This window comes from Hylobates moloch, unplaced genomic scaffold, assembly GCF_009828535.3.
Source record: "Hylobates moloch isolate HMO894 unplaced genomic scaffold, HMol_V3 SCAFFOLD_4, whole genome shotgun sequence".
In the NCBI taxonomy this organism is placed as follows: domain Eukaryota; kingdom Metazoa; phylum Chordata; class Mammalia; order Primates; family Hylobatidae; genus Hylobates; species Hylobates moloch.
Window position 1 is genome coordinate 169,785,610 of NW_026652279.1, and position 22,788 is coordinate 169,808,397.

Here is a 22,788-nt window from a genome sequence, read left to right on the forward strand (position 1 = left end):
TTTTTTTTTTTTTTTTTTTTTTTTTTGTGACAGGGTCTCACTCTGTCGCCCAGGCCGGAATTTAGTGGCATGATCACAACTCACTACAGCCAACCTCCCAGGCTCAAGTGATCCTCCCACCTCAGACTCCCAAGTAGCTGGGACTACAGGCACATGCCATCACACTTGGCTAATTTTTTAATTTTTGTAGATATGAGATCTCACTGTATTGCCCAGGCTGATCTCAAACTCCTGGGCTCAAGCGATCCTCTTGTCACAGCCTCTCAAAGTGCTGGGATTACAGACATGGGCCACTGCATTTGGCCCAAAATATTTTTTGAATTTGAAACCCATTCTAGACTCATTTGGATTTGAAACCCATTCTAGACTCATTTGAATTTGAAACCCATTCTAGACTCAAGGATGAGAAAGGCACTGAGGCAGGGGCTTCCACCCATTCTTTCTTTTGATACGGAGTTTTGTTCTTGTTGCCCAGGCTGAAGTGCAATGGCACGATCTCAGCTCACTGCTGCCTCCGCCTCCTGGGTTCAAGTGATTCTCCTGCCTCAGCCTCCTGAGTAGCTGGGATTACAGGCATGTGCCACCACGCCCAGCTAATTTTGTATTTTTAGTAGAGTTGGGGTGTCACCATGTTGGTCAGGCTGGTCTCGAACTCCTGAGCTCAGGCAATCCACCTGCCTCGGCCTCCCAAAGTGCTAGGATTACAGGTGTGAGCTACTGCACCTGGCCACTCATTCTAGACTCAAGGATGAGAAAGGCACACAGATGGGGGCTTCCACCCATTCTAGACTCAGGCAACCCTATTTTTACCTGCTTTGTCTGTCTAGTTTCCTGGTCTTCCTTTGATAAATAGGGAAAACCTTTTTAAAAGTTGCTTAGAAAAAGCACTGTCAATTGGTGAGATAGGGAGTGTATAACACTGTTGACAATAACAACTAATGTTTATTGAGAATTTACTGGGTGCCAGACCCTTGACTAGATTATTTCTATGTATTATTTATTTCTTTAGAATTTACATAAATTTTGAGTGCTTCCACTTAATTCTAGGATGATCATTGCAGCTGTTATAGGTCAGTGTTTGAAAGTGTGGGTCCTGAGCAAGGCTCTGAGGGGAGAAAAGAGCCAGCAGGCCCTTGCACTTTGGGAGTCCGCCTGGGAGAGAGCACACAGCGGCCAGCAAGTTTTCTCAGTGAAGAACCCCGTTTGTCTTAGCTTAACCCAACAGTTTTGACATGTATTTGCTCATGGAACTTTTTATCCAGTATATATTCTGCAGAACTAGTTTTCCTTTGGGTCATTTTTTTTTTTTTTTTTTTGAGATGGAGTCTCGAGTCTCGCCCTGTCCCCCAGGCTGGAGTGCAGTGGCGCGATCTCAGCTCACTGCAAGCTCCGCCTCCCGGGTTCACGCCATTCTCCTGCCTCAGCTTCCCGAATAGCTGGGACTACAGGCACCTGCCATCACACCCAGCTAATTTTTTGTATTTTTAGTAGAGACGGGGTTTCATCGTGTTAACCAGGATAGTCTGGATCTCCTGACCTTGTGATCCGCCCGCCTCGGCCTCTCAAAGTGCTAGGATTACAGGTGTGAGCCACCGGGCCCGGCCCTCCTTTGGGTCATTTTTTAAAGTTAATGATTCCCTGTACCAACCCCTTATTTTGAAAAAAAAAAAAATCTTTTCATTCAAGTTTCAAGAAGGTGTTGATGCAGGATTTTGCTTCTTAGCTCAGCTAGGTCTGGGTTCTTGCCTCACGACCTGGAAAAATGAGGCGTGCGGACACGAGAGAGTGAGTGGAGTAGAATTTATTACGCGAAAGGGAAGCTCTCAGCAGAGAGGGGTCCTGAAGCAGGGTTCCTGGTGCCCCCTTCTCAGTCGAATACCAGCAGAGCTTACGGCGCAAACTCCTGGCGGCTCCGCCTCCGTCCTTCCAGTGCGCATGCTAAGACGAGCTGCTCGCTGTTGATTTATTTCCCTTGCTGCCCGTGTGTTAAGGAAGGACTTTTCCACCGCAGGCTTGTGTGGGCAAGCCCCCTGTGCAAGTTCCCTTATCTGCACAAAACATCTGACGTAAGCACTTGTGGGGCGGGTCGGAGGTTCTCAGGGGACCCTTCCCTGACTGTCTGCCTGAAACGAGCTGGAGAACTCCTTTCGGTATCGCTAGTCCTGATATACAGAATTGAAGAGCAAATCTCTGGTTACTAGGACTTACTATTTTAGTGATTCTCTTTCTTCTTTCAAAACTGTGTGTGCTTTCATGCAGTTCTGCCACATCCTTGATTGTGTGGGCTAAGATGCATGCTTTCTCCATTTTTACGAATATGATAAAATTAGCCATTTGAAATTCAACTTAATAAGTTGTTTACAGATCATTATTGAGTGTCGATTGTGTCCCAAAACGAGCACGTACAAAGGGTAATTTAAGATTTAGCAATCAAAACGCAAGTAGTCCTGGAATGGATGTCCCAAAACTCAGTACCAGACCAGATAATATTTCATTTTGTTTTCTAATGTTAACTTAATACCTCATTTGTTGATACTCTTAGGCCCCAGTAGTTCAAAAGTCTGCCCAAGTGAGTGGACGCATCCATTAACGACTGGACACTTCAAGAAAATAATTAAGTTTCAACTTACTTCTTTTCTGGCAAACACTGTTAATCAACTTTGTTAAAAGAGATGTTTCCAGGCAGAAAACCAAGGAAGCACTTATAAAAGGGCTTTAAAAAGTTTTTCTGGTTACCAAATAAGTAAAGGCTGTTTTTATGAATTTTTCATCTGGGTGAAGTAATAAGTGTATTGTAGATCAGGTCACTTTGAAATAGTAACTATTATATCGGAATTTTATGTTAATCCTGTATCATCTAGCGTCAGGAATATAATATTGACCATTTATAAAAATTGGGTGAGTTAATGAAGTATGCCTGGGATGTATCAAAAGTGATGCCATTATAAATAAAAGTTCAGTGATCATTCCTAGATTAAAGAAAAATGCAAACTAGAGAACATCAGAACCGAAAGCAAGCTGAAAAGGAAACCTAACCAGGTCAGGTTTAGGATCTGCTGAATGACAGATCCACATCTGAAGACCTTACTGCCTTAGTTTTTGTAGCTAGGCACTTAATGTTCATTTCAAAGAACAGAGAAGGAATGCTCAGAAAGATGTCACAGCTTTTCCACAGAAGAGGTGACGTCTTTCCTGTAAGGCCCATGAAGCATGAACGGTTTTCCCAAGGCCAAGTGTGAGCCTGCATGTCTCAACACAGCGTGCGGTCACGGGATCGCCTCACTTTATGTTGACTTGCTAAGCTGAGTCAAGTTGGTTATGTCTTCTCAGCCTGACACCTTTCTGGCATAATTCACCTACACTAGGTGGTCCTACCCTGTGAGATACTGAATGGCAGAACTTGGGTCATATTCATTTGTAATGCCAGCATCTGAAACACCATCAGGGACATGACACAGTAAACATATACTGTGTATTTCAGACAAATGAATCAAATTGAAGTGTGAACGGAGACCACAAACTCATTGCAAGTTGACGTGCCATTCCCTCCTCATTTCTGTGTCTGAAAAATATCTCCGGTTAATTTTTTTACTTGTTCCTTCAAAGTAGCTTCAAAGGAACAAAGGAACAAGCTTTGAAGCAAAGTTCCTTCAAACTTACGTTTTTCCTCTCTGTTTTCCTTAGTGGAGAAAGGGGATCAGGAAAGTCTGAAGCCAGCAAACAAATCATAAGACACCTCACCTGCAGGGCTGGCTCCAGCAGGGCCACACTGGATTCCAGATTCAAACATGTAAGTTTTTTGTTTGGGTTGGCAAATACGTGAATGAAGATGTTCAGCCAATTGTCATTTACGATACAGGAGGGGACATCATAATAGACACAAGGGGGTCAAAATTTGCGGAAATAATAAAAAATTATTGAGCTTGGGTTCAAATTAATATTGTTCAAGTGAACATTTATTTATTTTACGTATTTAAAATATTTTGTATATACTTTCTTTTTGTATTTGCTCTGAATAGTTGGATCTAAAACACGTAATATAGGTAGATGTTGTTGTTCACAAAGAAAGTGCACTTTGAGGCTGGGCGCAGGGCTCACGACTGTAATCCCAGCACTTTGGGAGGCCGAGGCATGTGAATCACCTGAGGTCAGGAGTTCGAGATCAGCCTGGCCAACATTGTGAAACCTCGTCTCTACTAAAAATACAAAAATTAGCCAGGAGTGGTGGCTGGTGCCTGTAATCCCAGCTACTCAGGAGGCTGAGGCAGGAGAATTGCTTGACCCCAGGAGGCAGAGGTTGCGGTGAGCCGAGATCACACCACTGCACTCCAGCTGGACAAGAGCAAAACTCTGTCTCAAAAAAGAAAATAAAAGAAAAGAGAAAGTGCACTTTGGTGTGTTAGGACATTTTGGGGAGCTGGCCAGAAATGAAATTATCGTGAGGGATCACTGGGGGCTGATAATAAATCTTCAGTGTATCTGAAGGAATTGGCAATAGTTAGCCTTAAAGACTTTGATGGGCAGGCCATGCACTTTTGGGGCCGAAACAGATTTTAAACTCTATTCGGAAACATTCGCAGTGTTAACTGTCCCACTAATTCATCATTCTAAAATATCACCGTGATTCAAGGAGGAAGCAGAGAGACCTGTTAGCAGCTAAGATAAAGCTAAAAACATCCCACACAATCAAACTCAGAAATTTTACTCAAGGAGGCCACCACAGGTGCTTATCCATAGACTGATTCTGTTGTTTATACATAGTTCTAGCAAGTTTCATTTAAAGGTTTGTTCAGACCATAGCAGATCAGAAGAAGACATTGAAAGGCCACTGGGAGGAACGGCTAACAGTAGGGGGAACAGAGAGGACAGGAACCAATAACCAATCCAAAAGAATGGAAATCACCAGTCTGCTCTCTAGGGGCCTCTACCTAGAGATGGAACCCTCTCCATGTCTAGATTTCTTTTGGAAATCACTCCAGATGCCTGGAAGTTCTTGATGATTGTCCTAAGGTTGAAATAAAATATTATTTTAGAGGATACTCCACCCTTGCTTATGCTGATCATCATGACTCAGTGCCATGGGTACACCAGCAGCTCCCGACCCTAATCTCCACACTGCCTCTCACTCTTAAGATGCAGACCTGCCTGTCCAACGAACTTCCTGGACATGCCACAGTGTACTGCAAAGATGTGGCCAAAATTGAAGTCTTCCTTTTTTATTTTTATTTATTTATTTACTGTTATTTATTTTTGAGACAGGGTCTCGCTCTGTCACCCAGGCTGGAGTGCAGTGATACGATCACCACTCACCTCAGCCTCAACTTCCTGGGCTCAAGCGATCCTCCCACCTCATCTTTGCAAGTAGCTGGGACCACAGGCATGTGTCTCTATGCCTAGCTAATTTTTGTATTTTTTTTTTTCTTGTGGAGACTGGGTCTCCCGTGTTTCCCAAGCTGGTCTCGAACTGCTGGGCTCAAGTGATTCACCTGCCTCAGCCTCCCAAAGTGCTGGGATTACAGGCGTGAACCACTGCATCGTACTAAGTTTCTCTATTTCCAACACATTCTGAATATCCTATCGCTCCTAGCTCTTTAGTCTGTCCAGTTTCCTTCAGGCCCACAGTCATTGCTGCTGTGGAGTCATCTTCTCACATGGCATTATCTTTGAGACTGTTCTAAGTTGCTCTCTTTCTTTTTCCATTCTTGGCCGTCCTGTAGTGCATGTCCCTGTGGCAGGCCATGGTTGGGAGCTCTGCTCCCCAGGGTCAGGTAGGGCCCAGGCCCTGTCGCTCCCCAGACACTTTCTCACCTGCTCAGAGTTAGGGAGCAGCAAGCCCCAGTCCAGGGAGAAGGCTCATCACGTGCAGAGGGGCTACCTGTCTTCTCATCACGTGCAGAGGGGCTACCTGTCTTCTCATCACAGTTATGGGCTTGAACTTAGTCATGCTGCTGTCTAGTTAGGACTCATTGCTAACTAGGCAGCCATGTATTCACTTCAACCGGTACATGGAAGAAGAGGAGAGTTGATGCTGGTGAACTGCCATCAGCCTGTATCACCAGAGACTCCTTTGCTCAAAGCCCTTGAGGGAGTCTCTGTTCCCTTTACATCAACGCCAGTAAATCGGCATGGCCTGGCATTCTTTCTGGCAATGTTATGTTTGTTGTCGTCTTTATTTTCTTGTCTAATCTTAGAACACTGTATCCGCTTCCTCTTACTCTATGTTGAAGCCACCTTTGAGCATGTATCCCTCTCAGCCTGGCCCGTGCAGTCTCATTCATTTGCTTTCTCACTCCACAAGCATCCATTAATATAAAGGGCTACCCAGTGCCTGTCCCTGGAATTCAGAGCTGCTGTCTCAACAGCCTGGTAGGAGCTCAGTTTCTATGTGGGGAATAAATAAACTGAAATAAGTGGGGGAATAAACGGAAATAAGTTTCTATGTGGGGAATAAACTGAAATAAGTATTGTGACGGTATCGGAGAAACATTTAATCACCCCCAGTTTCCTAAGTTAAGTTCCTTAGTTAACTTTACATTATCAAATACATTTACTGTGGACAACCCGTTTGTATGTCATCAGGAGGCTGTACATTTGGCCTGTGTGTGTGTCCTTATATGTGATTTATAGAACTAACATTGACATTTTCTTCAATTTGTCTTACCTGCCCTGCTTTTGTTAGATAGTGGGATTTTTCTACCTCTCTTCCTTTTTATACAACCTTTTATTTTTCTTTCCATTGTAGGAAAGACACATTTGTTAAAAAAAAAAATCTTATTATCTCGCAGGTCAAGAGAACACTAAATGCATATATGGAAAATCGTGTTCAATTCCACATATACACTAACAGAACATAAGATTTTCTATAAATAAATCAATATTCTATTTATAACATTCAAGAAATAACGTACATATGTGCTATATCATTGCCTTGACAAAAAATAATGCATATACACATCATAGGCCATGTTACAATAGTACAAAAGTTTCTATTGGCACTTATTTCAAGTGTGATATTGACGCAGTGTGAAATTTCCACTGAGGTGCCTCTGATGCTGACATGTGTCTGGTCGTACACACATTTACAGAAGGATACCTGCATTTCAGTCATAATTTTATATTTAAAAGTGTCTGATTATATTCGTGCAAGACAGCTGCACTTATATCGTTTCCTAAATCAATGCCATCTAAAGGTTCAAAAGTTAAAAATATGGAAATATACTGCACAACGATTATTGTGCTATTTGCGTTTGTTTCTGTGTCACCTGCTTTTTTATCTGGCTGCTACAGTGTAGAGTGATTTCTACCATGGTGGCGGTTAGTTGGCGTGTTCTGGAAATTTATAGTATCTGATTCCTCATTTAGAAATGAGAATAACTGATTTTTAATTAATAAATTAGTATTATTTTGCATATTTTATACTTGCGAATTATAAGTAATTTTAAAATTTATTCTGCTCTAATAGATCCCTAAGCTTATGTCTGATTCTGTAGACTTTTCTCTTTAAAAAGAATGCATAATTAATTAGTTTTTTGAATATCTGTGGTATCATGTGTGTTCATTAATGACTTTAATTTATAACCATTTATTAAGCTCATACTGTATTGAGCATCTGCATAATTCTACAGCAAGCTCAAAATAATTTTTTTTTTTTGAAATAGAGTCTTGCTCTGTCGCCCAGGCTGGAGTGCAGTGGTGTGATCTCGGCTCACTGCAATCTCCATCTCCTAGGTTCAAACAATTCTCCTGCCTCAGCCTCCCAAGTAGCTGGGATTACAGGTGTGTGTGTGGCACCACACCTGCCTAATTTTTGTATTTTTTAATAGAGATGGGGGTTTCACCATGTTGGCCAGGCTGGTCTCGAACTCCTGACCTCAAGTGATCTACCCGCCTCGGCCTTCCAAAGTGCTGGGATTACAGGCGTGAGCCACTGCATCTGTCCCCCGCTCAAAATAATTTAACATTGAGAGTCAACTTGGGAAAATATCATAGCCTATCTTCTTTGTTCCAATACGTTAATATCTTAACAACTGACACTTAAGAGTTAGAGTATGTGTAAAACAACATGGTTATAAAATAGCCTCAAGTTAACTAACAGAAATAACAGAAACTGATGATTTAATCATAATAACAAGGAACAATAGTTTCCCCTCTAAATTATAAACAATCATCTATTAAAATGATCATTTGGGAGACAGCAGGCTGTATAATTTCTACATTGCATTCTCTACTACCTTATGTAAATTGGCTTTAAATTTTAGTTCAAACGAATACATTCTAAAATGCATTCCTTTGGATCAGGTAGATATAACCCTTCCAAATCAATTAGCATCTGGGAGTCCAGATTATAATATCAGTGCATATTTCAAGTAAAACTAATTCTAGTTAACTTGTGTGTTTTATTCACTCCTCATGACAAATAAAAAATGTTGTAAATAAATGACTTCTGGTCTCATAAAAAAATATTGCCCAGGCCGGGCGCGGTGGCTCACGCTTGTAATCCCAGGGGGGATGAGGTTGAGAGTCGAGACCGGATGAAACCCCGTCTCTATAAAATACAAAAAAATTAGCCGGGTGGGGGGGCCTGTAGTCCAAATTTTGCCCAATATTTAAATTCCATATCAGCTATGGTTTTATTGTTTCCCTTTGAATTATTATCCATATGAATATCATTCAGTGTCCACGATGTTCATGAAAATCATCAGCCATCATATCTGTAAATCATCCGAGTATATGTACAGGAATTAAATACAAGCATTGAATACATTTTTTAATTTACTGTAAATCCTTATAAAATTAGAGGGTTTCGTGAAATTAAGTATATTTAAGAGACCAACCAGTACAATAAATCTTCACAATGTCATTGATGGGTTCTTGGAAACTGTGACTTTAAGCAAAACTATTTCCTGTCTGCTGTAAGAACTCTTGTTTATATCAATTAGTCTGTGATAAAATTGGTTGCATTAGAAGGAACGTTGTTTTGCTTAAAGTAGAAATTTCCAAGAACCTATTGATGATAATAAGTGAGCACTTCCTATACTTCCTGAAAGGAAAATCTGATTAAGGAAATGAGTAGAAAAGAACATCCTTGAACAGCCTTGATCTATGGAGCTATCTAGTAGAAAGTTTGAAGGTCAGGATAAGATGAAAGGAAAGTTCAGTAGGTGGCCATAGGAGGAGAGGACAATGAGCTGATGAGAGACACGGTTTAGCCATATTTGGTTGTGAGACTCCACTCTGGAATATCACACGGACCAACATGGGGAGTGCTGGCAGGTGGGATCAGGTGTGTAGCAAGCACACAAACTGTCCATTCCACTGAGAGAGCCTGGTTCATTGTAAAGGAGACGATTTTGCCTTGAATCCTAGGAAAATACTCATTGGAGGTCATTTGGATTAGCAGTTACCAAATAATGTGTAGTAAAAGAATGATAGAGAAATAAAAGTCAGTGTACTAGTCTGTTCTCATACTGTCATAAAGATACTACGTGAGACTAGGAAATTTATTTAAAAAAAAAAAAAAGGAAGTTTAATTGACTCACAGTTCTGCATGGCTGGGGAAGCCTCAGGAAACTTACAGTCATGGCAGGAGGTGAAGAAGAAAGAAGCAAGGCACGTCTTACATGATGGCAGGAGAGAGAGCATGCGCAGGGGAAACTGCCAGTTTTAAACCATAGATCTCATGAGAATGCCCTCATGATCATGAGAACAGCATGGGGAAAACTGCCCCCATGATTCAATCACCCCCCACCAGGTCTCTCCTTGGACATGTGGGGATTACAATTCGACTCGAGATTTGGGTGGGGACACAGAGCCAAACCATGTCAGTCAGGATGTATTGGGGTGGTCTTCAGTGTAGTACTGTGCAGACACTGAGGAGTAGAGAAGGTGTTCCTGTGGTTGACAATAATGGCATCATTGTTAAAATTAAAGATGGCCATCTCAGTGGAGTATGGGAAGCCAGAGAACCCAAAATGAAAGGGTTTGGGTGGAAACTGTAAGTTTCACACTGTCACAGCACACAGTACTCTCCCTGAAGGAGGTTTTGGGAGAAGAGAGGGAAAGAGGAAGATTTAGTTGGTAACAACTAGGAAGTGAGAAAGTGCAGCATTGAGGTCCAGGCGTGACTTTTGGCGATTATATGCAGGTCAAACCCTTATTCTTATGAGACGTGACTGAAATACTTGTCAGTCTTACACCTCATTTGGCCCATCTTAAAAGCCTCCATGAGCTCACCTGCCTTTGTCCTGTGCTTCAAGTGCACTTTACCCACTGGGTAGATGGATGGAACCCGATCACCACAGACATGGCTTTGTTCTCCCATTGAGTTTCAGAGCAGCTAAGAGCAGTTAGGAAGGGCTGTTTTGTTTCTAACCCCTGCATTTGAATTTCAAACATTGGAAGCAGGGGATTTTCCATGACATTAAATTTATTGGAGCAGAAAAGTCATGTTTCAGGAAGAAACTACCTGGAACCTTCACCAACTCTGGTCCAAATGAATTTCAACTTTAAGAATATTCAATTCCGTTGAAATCACTTAAATAAGCATTCACTATGCAATAGCTTTCAGAGAGCAGAGTGATGGGCTGATACCGATTGAGTTAATTTTTTTTTTTTTTTTTTTTTTTTTTTTTTTTAGTGGCGCGATTTCGGCTCACTGCAAGGTCCGCCTCCCGGGTTCACGCCATTCTCCTGCCTCAGCCTCTCCGAGTAGCTGGGACTACAGGCGCCCGCCACCACGCCCGGCTAATTTTTTGTATTTTTAGTAGAGACGGGGTTTCACCGTGGTCTCGATCTCCTGACCTCGTGATCCGCCCGCCTCGGCCTCCCAAAGTGCTGGGATTACAAGCGTGAGCCACCGCGCCCGGCTAGTTAATATTTTTTATAGAGGATGCCATAAGTTTTTCCTTTTAGAAAATACAGTAGATTAATTCCTACCATAATAGTCCACAACTTATAGGGACATAAATTTATAGAAAAAATACCATACATTATAAATAGAAAAAAAAAGTCAATAAAATTTGAATAAGTAAATATTGAGGAAAATATATATATATTTAATTTTCTTTATTTATATTTTTATTTAAATTTTGTTACTGTGCAAAATTGTCATTATTGTTTTTGAAATCAAGGTGAGCAGCGGAATAATGCCAGTTTTGTTTCGCTCAGTATTTCTCTTAATACATTTATTTAGTGCCACCTATTGGCCAAGTGGCTAATTAAAGATAAAAAAACTGGTTATTGAACAGTTTATTTAGCATTTTAATATTGACTCGTGGACGACAACGTACAGTGAAAGAATGCCATGGGGTATTTACATTTTGTTAAGTAGTTGTGGTTTTATATTCATTTCATGCCTTCTATGTCTCTATTGGTATTTCAGCACTAATTACGGCATAGTGCAGTGGTTAAGTGTGTGATTCTGAAAGCCAGCTCACCTGGGTTCAACTCCCAGCTTCATTGCTGACAACCTTTGAGCCTTGGGAAAACTACTTGGTCTATATCCTTTTTTCTGTAAAGCAGTGTAAAATATACACTGGTCCCGAGAGTTAACAGAGAACACACATGCACAGACACATCACCCGTTAGAACACTGCCTGGCACATAGTGAGCATGGCAGGAACGTTGTCTATTGCTGTTCACAGAAGTAAAATTCACTGTTGTTATTTGCTGAATGTTTTGTCTGTGCCAGACATAAAGCTGAGTGCTTTACACAGCGGACACTGACAAACACTGAAGGAGTTATTCCTGCGTGAGAATTAAGGAAAATGAGGTTTGAGGAATTCAGGGGACCTCCTCCGTGCTACATAATTTCTCATTAGCAGTGTTGGGGTGTGGGGGTAACTCCTTCTCACTCCCAGGCACATGCGTTTAACCATTTCCCTATATTGACTGTTTGGGGAACAAGTTATTAGTTACCTGTCATGTCCTTTTTCCAAGAATAATCAAAACATTACTTATCAGACACAACACCAGAATAACTAGAAGCAAAATATTTTTAAAGATTATCCTATTTTATGACTTTTAAAATAATTGTTTAATATTATTAATATTTAAAATGTGCTATCATAATGCTCTTATTTTCACAGTATGTATATCACTACATATTTCATATTATGAAATATGAAATACAAAAACGAACAGTTACTAAGTACTATTTCATTTTTTTTCCAGAAAACATTGCTATCATCACTGCTATCAATTTACTTTTATCATCTTTAAAATTAGGTTATTATATATAGACCTAAACCATAAAGTTTTTGTAAGGAATTAATATATGTTTGTCTCCAAAATTCAAACTTCTAACAGAAGTTTTAACATACTTCACTATTACAACTTGTAGCATTTTTTAATTTGTGGTTAGCGTCAAACTATTTTATAATCTTTCACAATATAAAATACTTACAGGTTAATTCAACACCTTAATGTAGCAGATGCCAGGAAATTTAAAAGTGGGATCAAAGCGGCCACGCGCGGTGGCTCATGCCTGTAATCCCAGCACTTTGGGAGGCCGAGGTGGGCGGATCACCTGAGGTCAGGAGTTTGAGACCAGCCTGGCCAACATGGCGAAACCCTGTCTCTACTACTAAAAATACAAAAATTAGCTGGGCGTAGCGGCATGCCCCTGTAATCCCAGCTACTCCAGAGGCTGAGGCAGGAGAATTGCTTGAATCCAGGAGGTAGAGATTGCAGTAAGCCGAGATCACACCACTGCAGTGAGCTGAGATCGCATGACTGCACTCCAGCCTGGATGACAGAGTGAGAATCTGTCTCAAAAAATAAAATAAAAAATAAAAGTGGGATCAAAGCACTTAAAAAAAAATAGGATAGTGTTATCAAAAAACACTATTAGAAACACTAGGGAACAGGAACACAGTCCATGTATCAATAAGGTGTTATTGCACTCCCTCCTGTGGCTGATGCAGAAACCGCATGGAACGTAACTGTCATGCAAGAGACACCCTTGAACCCTCCAGATTTTCATACATTTTGGAGAATTGCTTGGTCCCCATCACCTTCACAGGCAGAGTCAATTGATGAAGAAGCAGTGACTTTTATTCTACTCTTAATGCTCAAGGAAACATGTCAAGGAAGAATTTCAGCCCCCAGGGTTGGCCTGAGGAGCTTTATCATAGCATTGCAAAGCCACAAACTTGCCAGTCTGCAACAAAGCACAGGGCAGCGATAGAAGGTGGCACGGCAGCTCAGCTGGGAGTTTCACCGCTGCCCTGTGGGAGAGAATAGTTGGTGTGAGGCAAAAGCACAGTACAGGGAGGATAAATGGGGGTCAGGGTTGAAAAGAGGATGAGTGGAAAGTAAATAAGTATTCAAAGGAATGTTCTATGCCGATGTTTAAATAAATGTATTATTGTAAAATAAATTCTGGCTTTTGCTTGTATTAATTCAAATGACTCCTTCCCTTCCAAAATGCAAACGCTATTTTACTGTTCTATTCAGGTTTGAAATCTCGATAACATTTGTTAAGCTTGGGGCTGTGTGTGAAGAGAATGGCTTTCCTTCTCTTATGTACAGGGAGAGTGCAGTGTCGTGAAGCAATCTGTCTATTATTGCTTCATGAACAGTAGCCACAATTTGAGACATAGGATGCTAGTGGCTTGCCTTTGAGGAAAAAGGAGTCTTAAAAATTCAATATAGCATTATATGAGCAGGATAGAAACTTTCAGACTAAGAAGTATTATTCGCTGCATCGTCGCTATTACTCATCAATTTTATTTTTTAAAATATGAGCAGCTCAGTAAAATATTCTCCTCTCCCACAGGTCATGTGCATCTTAGAAGCCTTTGGACATGCCAAGACCACACTTAATGATTTGTCCAGTTGCTTCATCAAGTATTTCGAACTGCAGTTCTGTGAGAGGAAACGACAGCTAACTGGAGGTAAGTGCAGTATTTGACAATGTGGATTTCCTGTGCCGAGCCAGCGTGCGGCCACGTCACACACAGGCACGCGATGGAGACACCATGTATGAAGCAATGCTGGGAGAGAAAACCTGTTCTTCTTCATGACCGTGTCTGTAAACAGCTTAAGATACTTCTGGAAAGTTTGTATTACATTAGAAAAGGGATCAATACTCAGGCACTCAGTTGAGGGTGTGAGTGTGTGTGTGTGTGTGTGTGTGTGTGTGTGTGTGTGTGTGTGTGTATACATACCTGGGATATCAGGTGATAAGTGCTGAAGTTATTGTGAATTACAAAATATTCTCAAATGCAAGCTGGACCTTTTCAAGATGATTTTTGTATAGGCTATATAATGAGAAACCAAACCCAAACCGAACATAGCTGAATTATCCTTGCTGAACATGGAAACAAACTCAAATACTTTAATTAAATAAATAATACCTTAGTATTATATATAATTTCTTCACATAATACACATTGAAATCTATTTGAAATAAAACTGAATCCATATAGTTAAATGATTGAATTAAATCTAAACATCAAAATAATTGCCAAACTAAACCCAAACAGACACTGTTTCGTATTTGATTTAAATACTTAAAGTATATTTTATGAAAACTCCTTATTTAAAATTCAGCTGATTTAGAATTCACCTAGGATTTTACATCTTTCCAATTAAAACAGATTATTAATGCAAATTAATAATATAAATACAACTGTAGGTGGAATTTTTGATATACTTGAAGTAATCGAATATTTTTAAAAACTTTTACAACAGCTGTCAGCACATAAACATTTGCCAGTTATTATAAAAGATTTCTGAAAGAGCTTAATTTTCTTTGGCTTTTTAAAGTTACCGTATTTTCCCTTCAGGAAAAAAAAAGTTAGTTTTGACCGTATTCTAGAAACAAAAACATTGTATTTTGCAGCAGGTCTATGTCAGAATCAGATTTCTACTAATGAAATGTGATAAATAACATGCATAAAAAACAGTATGAGCCTGGCATTGTGGCTCACGCCTGAAATCCCAGCACTTTGGGAGGCCGAGGTGGGTGGATTTCCTGAGGTCAGGAGTTTGAGACCAGCCTGACCAACATAGAGAAACCCCGTCTCTACTAAAAATACAAAATTATCCAGGTGTGGTGGCGCATGCCTGTAATCCCAGCTACTCGAGAGGCTGAGACGGGAGAATCGTTTGAACCCAGGAGGCGGAGGTTGCCGTGAGGAGAGATCACACTATTGCACTCCAGCCTGGACAACGAGAGCGAAACTCCCTCTCAAAAATAAATAAATAAATAAATAAATAAAAGAAAGAAAAGATGTTTTTAGATGTTTAGATGTTGAAGTTACAAGGTTAAATGCAAATGCAGTAGCAAATGAACACCAATGTGGTGGCTGGAAACAACAGAAATTAATTGTCTCACAGTCCTGGAGGTTAGAAGTCTAGAATTCGGGTGTCTGTAGACGCACCAGCTCTTGACTTCTCTGGGGGGACCTCCCCTGCCCATTCCTAGCTCTGATGGTTGCTGCTCATCTTTAGTGTTCCTTGGCTTGGAGATGCATTGCTCCAGTCTCTGCCTCTATTGACTGATGACCTTCTCCCTGTGCCTATTCTCTTCTCCAAAGGACACTGGTCACCTTGGATTAGGACACACCCTACTCCAGTATGACCTTATGGTAACTTGACTATAGTAGTTTCACCCTAAACTAAGGTTTTGCTTTCCATGCTTTCAGTTACCGGAGTTCAACTGCGGCCCAAAAATTTTAAATAGAAAATTCTCAAAATAAACAGTTCACAAGTTTTCAATTGCGTGTTATTCCGAGTAACGTGATGAAATCTCCTGCCCTTCAGCTCCATCCAGGCTGGGAGGTGAATCACCCCTTTGTTCAGTGTATCCACGATGTCTCCGCTACCCACCTGTTAATCACTTAGAAGCTCTCTCAGTTATCAGATGGTGCCAGTTTCCTGGTGCTTGTGTTCAAGTAACTCTTATTTTACTTAATAACGGCCTCAGCTTCCTTTTAATGAGAAGGTGAAAGTTCTCAACTTAATAAGGAAAGAAAACAAATTGTATGCTGAGGTTGCTAAGATCCATGGTAGGAAACAATCCCCCAGCCCTGGAATTGTGAACAGCATATTGTTATAATTGTTCTATTGCATTATTAGTTGCTGTGTTAATTTCTTGCTGTGCCAAATTTATAAGTTAAATTTTATCATAGATGTGTATGTATAGGAAAAACATCATGTATACAGGGTTTGGTAGTATCCTCAGTTTCAGGGTTCCACTGGGGATCTTAGAATGTATCAACTGAAGATAAGGGGTGACTACTGTATCTCTGCATTGATGCTATTCCCAAAGAAGGTTTCATTCCAAGGTATTAAGGAGGAAGACTTCAATATGTATATATGTTTTTTTGTAGGACAAAATCCATCCTGCAACAAAGAGTAATGGAGATCTATTGTATGAATTTTTACTTTAAAATGATTTTCAGTTTAAGAACAAAATCATCACTGCTCAAAAAAATAGGCACTGAACACTTTAAGGAGCTATCAGTAAATGATACTTTCGTTATACGTTAGTGATACTTTTAAATAATTCCATCTGCTGCCAAGACTCTTTATAAAAGAAAAAAAAAAACACATAAACTACTTCACATACATTGTAAAGAGAGCTGAGGCATTCAAGTCAGTCCCCTGTAAAAGCATTCTGAATTGTAAATGTTCACTAAAATAGTTAATCAAATTGGAGTGAGGCTACTCTACCTCAAACCAGGTCAAATAAGTGTTGATTACAGATTAAGTTTATACTTTATGGTAGATTGTTTTTCTTTAAATTACCAGCATTGATGAAATAGTTGTTACCATTTTATTGGACAGTGAGTATCATACTAACTTGAAGGTTGCTAGATGCTGTTACTTTCATTGTTGCTGTTAGTTACACTTTTATAATTTAATGTCAAATCTTTCTTCAGAGATGTAACCACAAATAATAATGTAAAAAATACCACGCTCAGCTTTATGAAACATGGACTATAGATAAGTAAGGACTGTTTCTTGTTTGGGGGAAAATGTAATTTTTAAATAACATTCTACTCTGGCTTCTAGTCCAGTATTTTCCCCGATCTGATTATTTATTTTAGAATATAATTATTGAGGTTCGCCGGTGTAAGTGTCACTCTCCCTCAGGATTGAGTGACTTATAAAACATCGTACTGTCACCACACAGACAAGTTTATAAAAAGTTACTGTATAAGTAAAAGGAAAACTTCGCCAACAATGACTTAGTTTTAGCCATACAGTACCTTTTATTTGAGACTTGAGGTAATTTGCTAATATCATTGCCTGAATCCCTACCAATTGGTATTTTTCATCTGAGCATGCAAAGAGGTTTACATTGTGTGACATACAAGTCAATTTATGATATTAGTGGCATATTCATGTATGTTTTCCAAAAAGTTTTGGTCCTGAAAATATGTGTTTACAAATTGAATGTAACATAATATGCAATGAAGTATTTTGTAGGGCTATACAGTTTTTGTTCATTATGAAAAAATAAGTGGGGGAAATAAACTTTCTTCTCCCTCAAGAAAGAAAAGTTCCTGCCCTTGTCCTTCCCAGTGACTTCCAGAAACCTCCAACACCCACCCTCATCCTGTTGCATCCATCTCCTTATGGGTACATGACCACTTAGGGCCTGTTCCTGGAAAGGGAATGACAGTTCTTTCTCTTCTGCACAAGATCATTCCTTGTCTTTTAAGGGTACAAAACTATAAAGTTTTCATTCACTTTAGAGTGTATGCAGTTTTTTATATAGTACACAAAACTGTCTCACCAAACATATGCAGATAAAGTAAAATAATATACTGTCTTCGTTCTTATCAAATAATCACTTTATTTTTTTCGATCTTCAAAAATACGTGATAGCAACATTTTTAATTAGCTCTTTCTTTTTCTAATTTATTTGCAAGTCACCTGTTTTCTGGGAGCAACAAATCAAGTTGTAAAACCATCTTCATGCGAGGTAGCTGGGCACATGGAAAAGGGCCTTCTAGATCGAATTGCAGGTTGGCCATTGGTTTGTAAACTCAGGTGAATAGGTGAATGTCACTGATTCTCTTTACCCGGCTATAAAATTAGGGGACCAGACTCCATGGTCCCCTGTGTTCCTTTCAGCTGCTTTTCATGTAATTGGAAATAAACCACTTTTGAAGTTGACTATTTCTAGTATCATGATGGAGCTATTCATGGTTTAATCGGGCTGCCTCTGCAAAGGAGCCAGTGCTAATAAAGGGGTGCCAAGAACACCGTCCTTAGTGCATCTTCATGAATCTTATTTGGCTGAGGGGGCTTGTGAAAAGAGCATAGGACCAGCCATGTCCCAAATCTCACTTAGCAGCTAGATATTCAAAACGGAGTCATTCTGTTTATCCAAGGTAAATCTTAGCTATTGACCAGATAAGTTCTCAAACAAGAAAATGATCTCCTCTTCTGGAATATTCATTATTGAAGAGAATTCTGTTCACCAAAAACAGGTTGAAGGACTTTTAGAAGATCACCACCTTCCAGGAAATACAGTATTTTATGGCCTCATATGGCTACTGTGGGTTAGGGGGTGGTTTCTTTTGATGATACTGTTTTCTTTTCTTACACTTTCCTCAAGAGCTTACTTTTCTTTTCTTACACTTTCCTCAAGAGCTTACTTGTAAAGGACTGGAAGACATTGAGAGTCCATAAGGCCATGCTTTTAACTGCACCCAGAATGTGCAGAGGGCCAAATTCATCACCATCAGCAATGCATTCGGCAAGCTCAAAAGGCAGATGTTGGCTTGATTCTAAGCTCTGAGTTCCCTCTGTAGTCCTTACGAGCCACAAGGCCTGGGGTTGAGTCCTGGCTTGTTTACTTTGTGCCCACTGGCCTTGGGCAGCTCACTGGATCTTCCATGCCTCATTTTCTTCTTCTGTCCAAGGGGGATAGCCGTCACCCCAAACTCTTAGCGTTCCTATGCATATTCAGTAGGTTAACACTGCTCTTTAAATCACTCACTGTTTTCTTTTTCTTTCACTTTTATTTCAAGTCTTAGATTCTCCCTTTCCCAGAAATAAGTGGGAGGAACTCAAAAGGGAGGGAGGTCTAGAGTCCCCCTGAGGAATGTCAAGAATACTTGCCTTTTGATGTTTGTGCCCTGGAGGTATCCAAGGGTATTTAAGTTGAAATTGAAATTTTCTAACAATAGAAAATATCTTCCAGTAAATATAGCCAGGCTATGTGTTCTGTTTAGGAAATTTAAACCTTAAAGTTACTGCAAATGAAATGGAAAATATATTAAGGCCTTTGCGTTGTGTTTTTTTCCCCAAATCCTGATGTTAAATAGATGCATAATAACAGATGAATAATCATCTTTGTTACCATCATCAATTAGTCTTAGAATTATATACTTAGCAGGACATTCTTTTAAAAGTTTTGAAATGCTGTAGTTGATCTTATGTGAAGAGCAGCATCCTTTATTGCAAACAGCCTGGGCTTAGGAGACAAGACAGTTGGGCTTAAATGTGAAAAGGCCTGCAACATAATTTAAACGAGGCAATGTTAGAAGGACACTGGAATAGTGTGTGGTACACGGTAGGTGCTTTAAGTGGTAGCACCTTCCTCTTGGAGTCCAGAGGGACCTTGGGACCTTTGCGTCTTTTCTTCTTCATATTACAGATAGGAAAAATGAAGCCCAGAGGGCTGCGGGGATTGGCAGCATCAGACTCCAGAGCAGGGTCCGTCCATTTGACTCCTGTGGGAGGCACTTGCACTTAGGTTATACCACCAAAGTGATGACCACCCTGATCATGAATAATGAGATGGAAAGAAATGCATAGGTGTGAAAGAGAAAATATTTGGCTATCCTAATTCGTTGATAGTATGTTTTTGGTGCTTGCTAATTGAAGGCATGACAGTACTTTCTGGAAACAGGCCCTACGTGGTCATGTACCCATAACTAGGTGGGTGAGACACGGTGAGAGTGGGTGTTGGAAGTTTCCGGAAGTCAATGGGAAGAACAAAGGCAGGAATTTTTCTTTCTTGAAAGAGGGAAGTTTATTTCCGCCACTTTTTTTTTATATAATGAACAAAAGCTGTATAGCCCTATGAAATACTTTGCATTTTATGTTACATGTAATCTGCAAACATATATATTTTTCAACACCAAAACTTTTTGAAATGCATATATGAATATGTGGACACTTGTAGAGAATTATAAGCATGTTTCTAGTCAAAAGTATTTCTGACATAAAAGAGCTTTTAAAACATAGAAGTCTTGAGAAGTCAAGAGCTCGGTTAGTAGAATGTTTCTTTCTGTGTATGAACACTTACATGAATGCATCCTGAAACCTTTTTAACTTAGAAGCCCATCATACTCCTTCCATTTTTACCACTTCATTTCAGACAGAACAGAAAGTCTGCATTTCTCCATTTGAAAGAATATTAGAGTTTCATGGCAATTTGAATTTTGGGCTGTCTCGTGTTTGCTTCCATCTAAAAGCTCACTCAAGATGTGTACATATTTTGAAACCCTGCTGATCAGAATTCCGCTAATCCACAGCAATTTTATTCACTGCTGGAGATGAGCTAACCAGGTTGATTAATAATTACACTGTTTTTGAATTTAGATGAAACGTATTGAAGTGACTCCATGATGTGGAATTTGATTAGTTTTGAATACTGCTTCAAGCAGAGCTTGCATATTGGCTGGGATAGGTGGGGGTTAGCCAACCATTTCTCCAAGAATGGTAGCAAGATGATTAGTTCGTTCTCCCTTCTCATCTGATATTTCATGCCTAAAGGCTAGGAAAAAATGGAAGATAATTTTATTTAAAATGTCTTTTAAATATATCCTCTTGAGTAGTAAATTAATTCAAGATGAATGTTATTATTATTAAACAGAAAATATTTTCAGCAAAGAATTTAAGGGGGAAAAAAAGAAAAAAATACTTAAAACTTAACTTGAAATTGCCACCTAATTGATTCTCATGGAGACCTGTGCACACACATTCAAGCACACATGCTCATCCACTGAGGTTTATTGCTAATTCAGGGCTCCACAGCACCCCTGTTCTAATTTTACCATCACCTTTGGGCTTTACTGTCACCAGTGAAAGGGATATTTTGAAAGACCTGTTCTTTATGCACTCTTGGCAACTTTTCCCAAAGTTGTCTCTTTAGACAACTTTTCATACTAAGGGATATTAATTTTGAAATTTTTAAAACTCTGATATCTGATTAGCTAAATTGACCACTTACTAAATGCATTGGAAGGCACTGTAAATAGTGGTTCTAGTTGTGAGAACAGATTTGCTGCAGACAATTAAATTGGGAGACATCACATTTTTGTTTTTAGTGGCTGGACTTTAGAATAATTCTTAGCAAATTCATTACATGAGATTTTTTTTAAGTTCAAATGTATGAGATAATTACAACCATTTATTTGCCTTTCTAAGAGCTGCCATTCTTTAACACCCCTCACCCAAATAATACTGATAATGGATTCTTACTTCAAAGAGGAAAACTGTAATAATTCACATTTGCATTTAAAATTGAAATACAGGTCTGGCTTGGTGGCTAACCACTGTAATTCCTGGGAGGCCGAGGTGGGCAGATCACTTGAGGTCAGGAGTTCAAGACCAGCCTGGCCAATATGGCAAAAGCCCGTCTCTACTAAAAATACAAAAATTAGCCAGTGTGGTGGCACACACCTGTGGTCCCAGCTACTCAGGAGGCTGAGGCGGGAGCATCACTTGAACCAGAGAGGCAGAGGTTACAGTGAGCCAAGATCATGCCACTGCACTCTAGCCTGGGCAACAGAGTGAGACTGTGTCTCAATAAATACATAAATAAATAAAAATATAATTGAAATACATAATCTGATTATTCATAATGATAAATATAAACCTATATTAATATTTTAAATGCTCCAGAAACAATGAAATTTGTAGCATGCCAAACATACAGTCGTAATTTTGACAAATGCCAGCTTCTGAATTGTTGATCTTCATATGTAAAGCAAAATTGAGGCTGTGATTACCACATTGCATCTTTTTGGCATTGTTAATCAACTACTATCAAATAAATTTCAACACCTTGTATTTACGCATTGGGTTATATTTTATTTTATTTTGTAAAGTTTTGAAAATAGAGGACTAAATAAAGATTAGATAGTAGTCCTATTACCACACATGTGTGGTGAGAATAAAAGGAGAAGGTGACTACACACTGTTCACACTGGACATGTGTTACTTTCCGGACACCTCATCCACCTCATCCTCAAATACATTCTGTATATTAAACTATATCTGTGTGAATTCAAATTGCATTTTCCTTTGCTGCAGTGGGTTTCCTCCAGTGTTTCTGGCAGTGAGGGACCATGGTCTGTCTGTCTCCCTGGGCCTTCATAGTGTGGCTATATATAATTCTGATCTAGTTGCTGGGAATGCTTGTCAGTGCCTTTAGTGGAGCACTTTTTGAACAGTGTAAGTTAATATCCATCATATCAACATTGCCGGGACTCTCAAACAGTGGGATATTAATAAGAAAGATTCCAAAGCTTATTTCAAAGACTTCGTTACAGACAAGAGCAAATCTTCTTTCAGATTACATTTATGCACCAAGTTCTTTGTTGCATATGGGACAAGGAAGGATGTCCCCTTAAACCATGTCTTTTCAGCATCATATTGAAAGTCATAGCTCATGCAAAAAGACAATAAAATAAAATGTAAATAGATGGGAAAGGGAGAAATTAACAGTCCGTGTACTCTTGCAATTAATTAATATGTGTTAATTTATGAAAATGAATACTGCCATTTAACAGAATCACTTTTCTTTTCCCAACC

At 39.6% G+C, this 22,788-nt stretch overlaps 1 protein-coding gene across 1 annotated transcript in view; it reads left to right on the top strand.

Annotated features, from left to right (window-relative positions):
• MYO16 (myosin XVI) overlaps nt 1-22,788 on the top strand; it is a 607,071-nt gene that overhangs the window by 288,843 nt on the left and 295,440 nt on the right. The window contains exons 14-18 of the mRNA XM_058438173.1: nt 1,048-1,201; nt 1,816-2,150; nt 2,365-2,411; nt 3,685-3,790; nt 13,778-13,895. Of these exons, the coding sequence (XP_058294156.1) occupies nt 1,048-1,201; nt 1,816-2,150; nt 2,365-2,411; nt 3,685-3,790; nt 13,778-13,895 (760 nt within the window). The remainder of the gene's footprint in view (nt 1-1,047; nt 1,202-1,815; nt 2,151-2,364; nt 2,412-3,684; nt 3,791-13,777; nt 13,896-22,788) is intronic.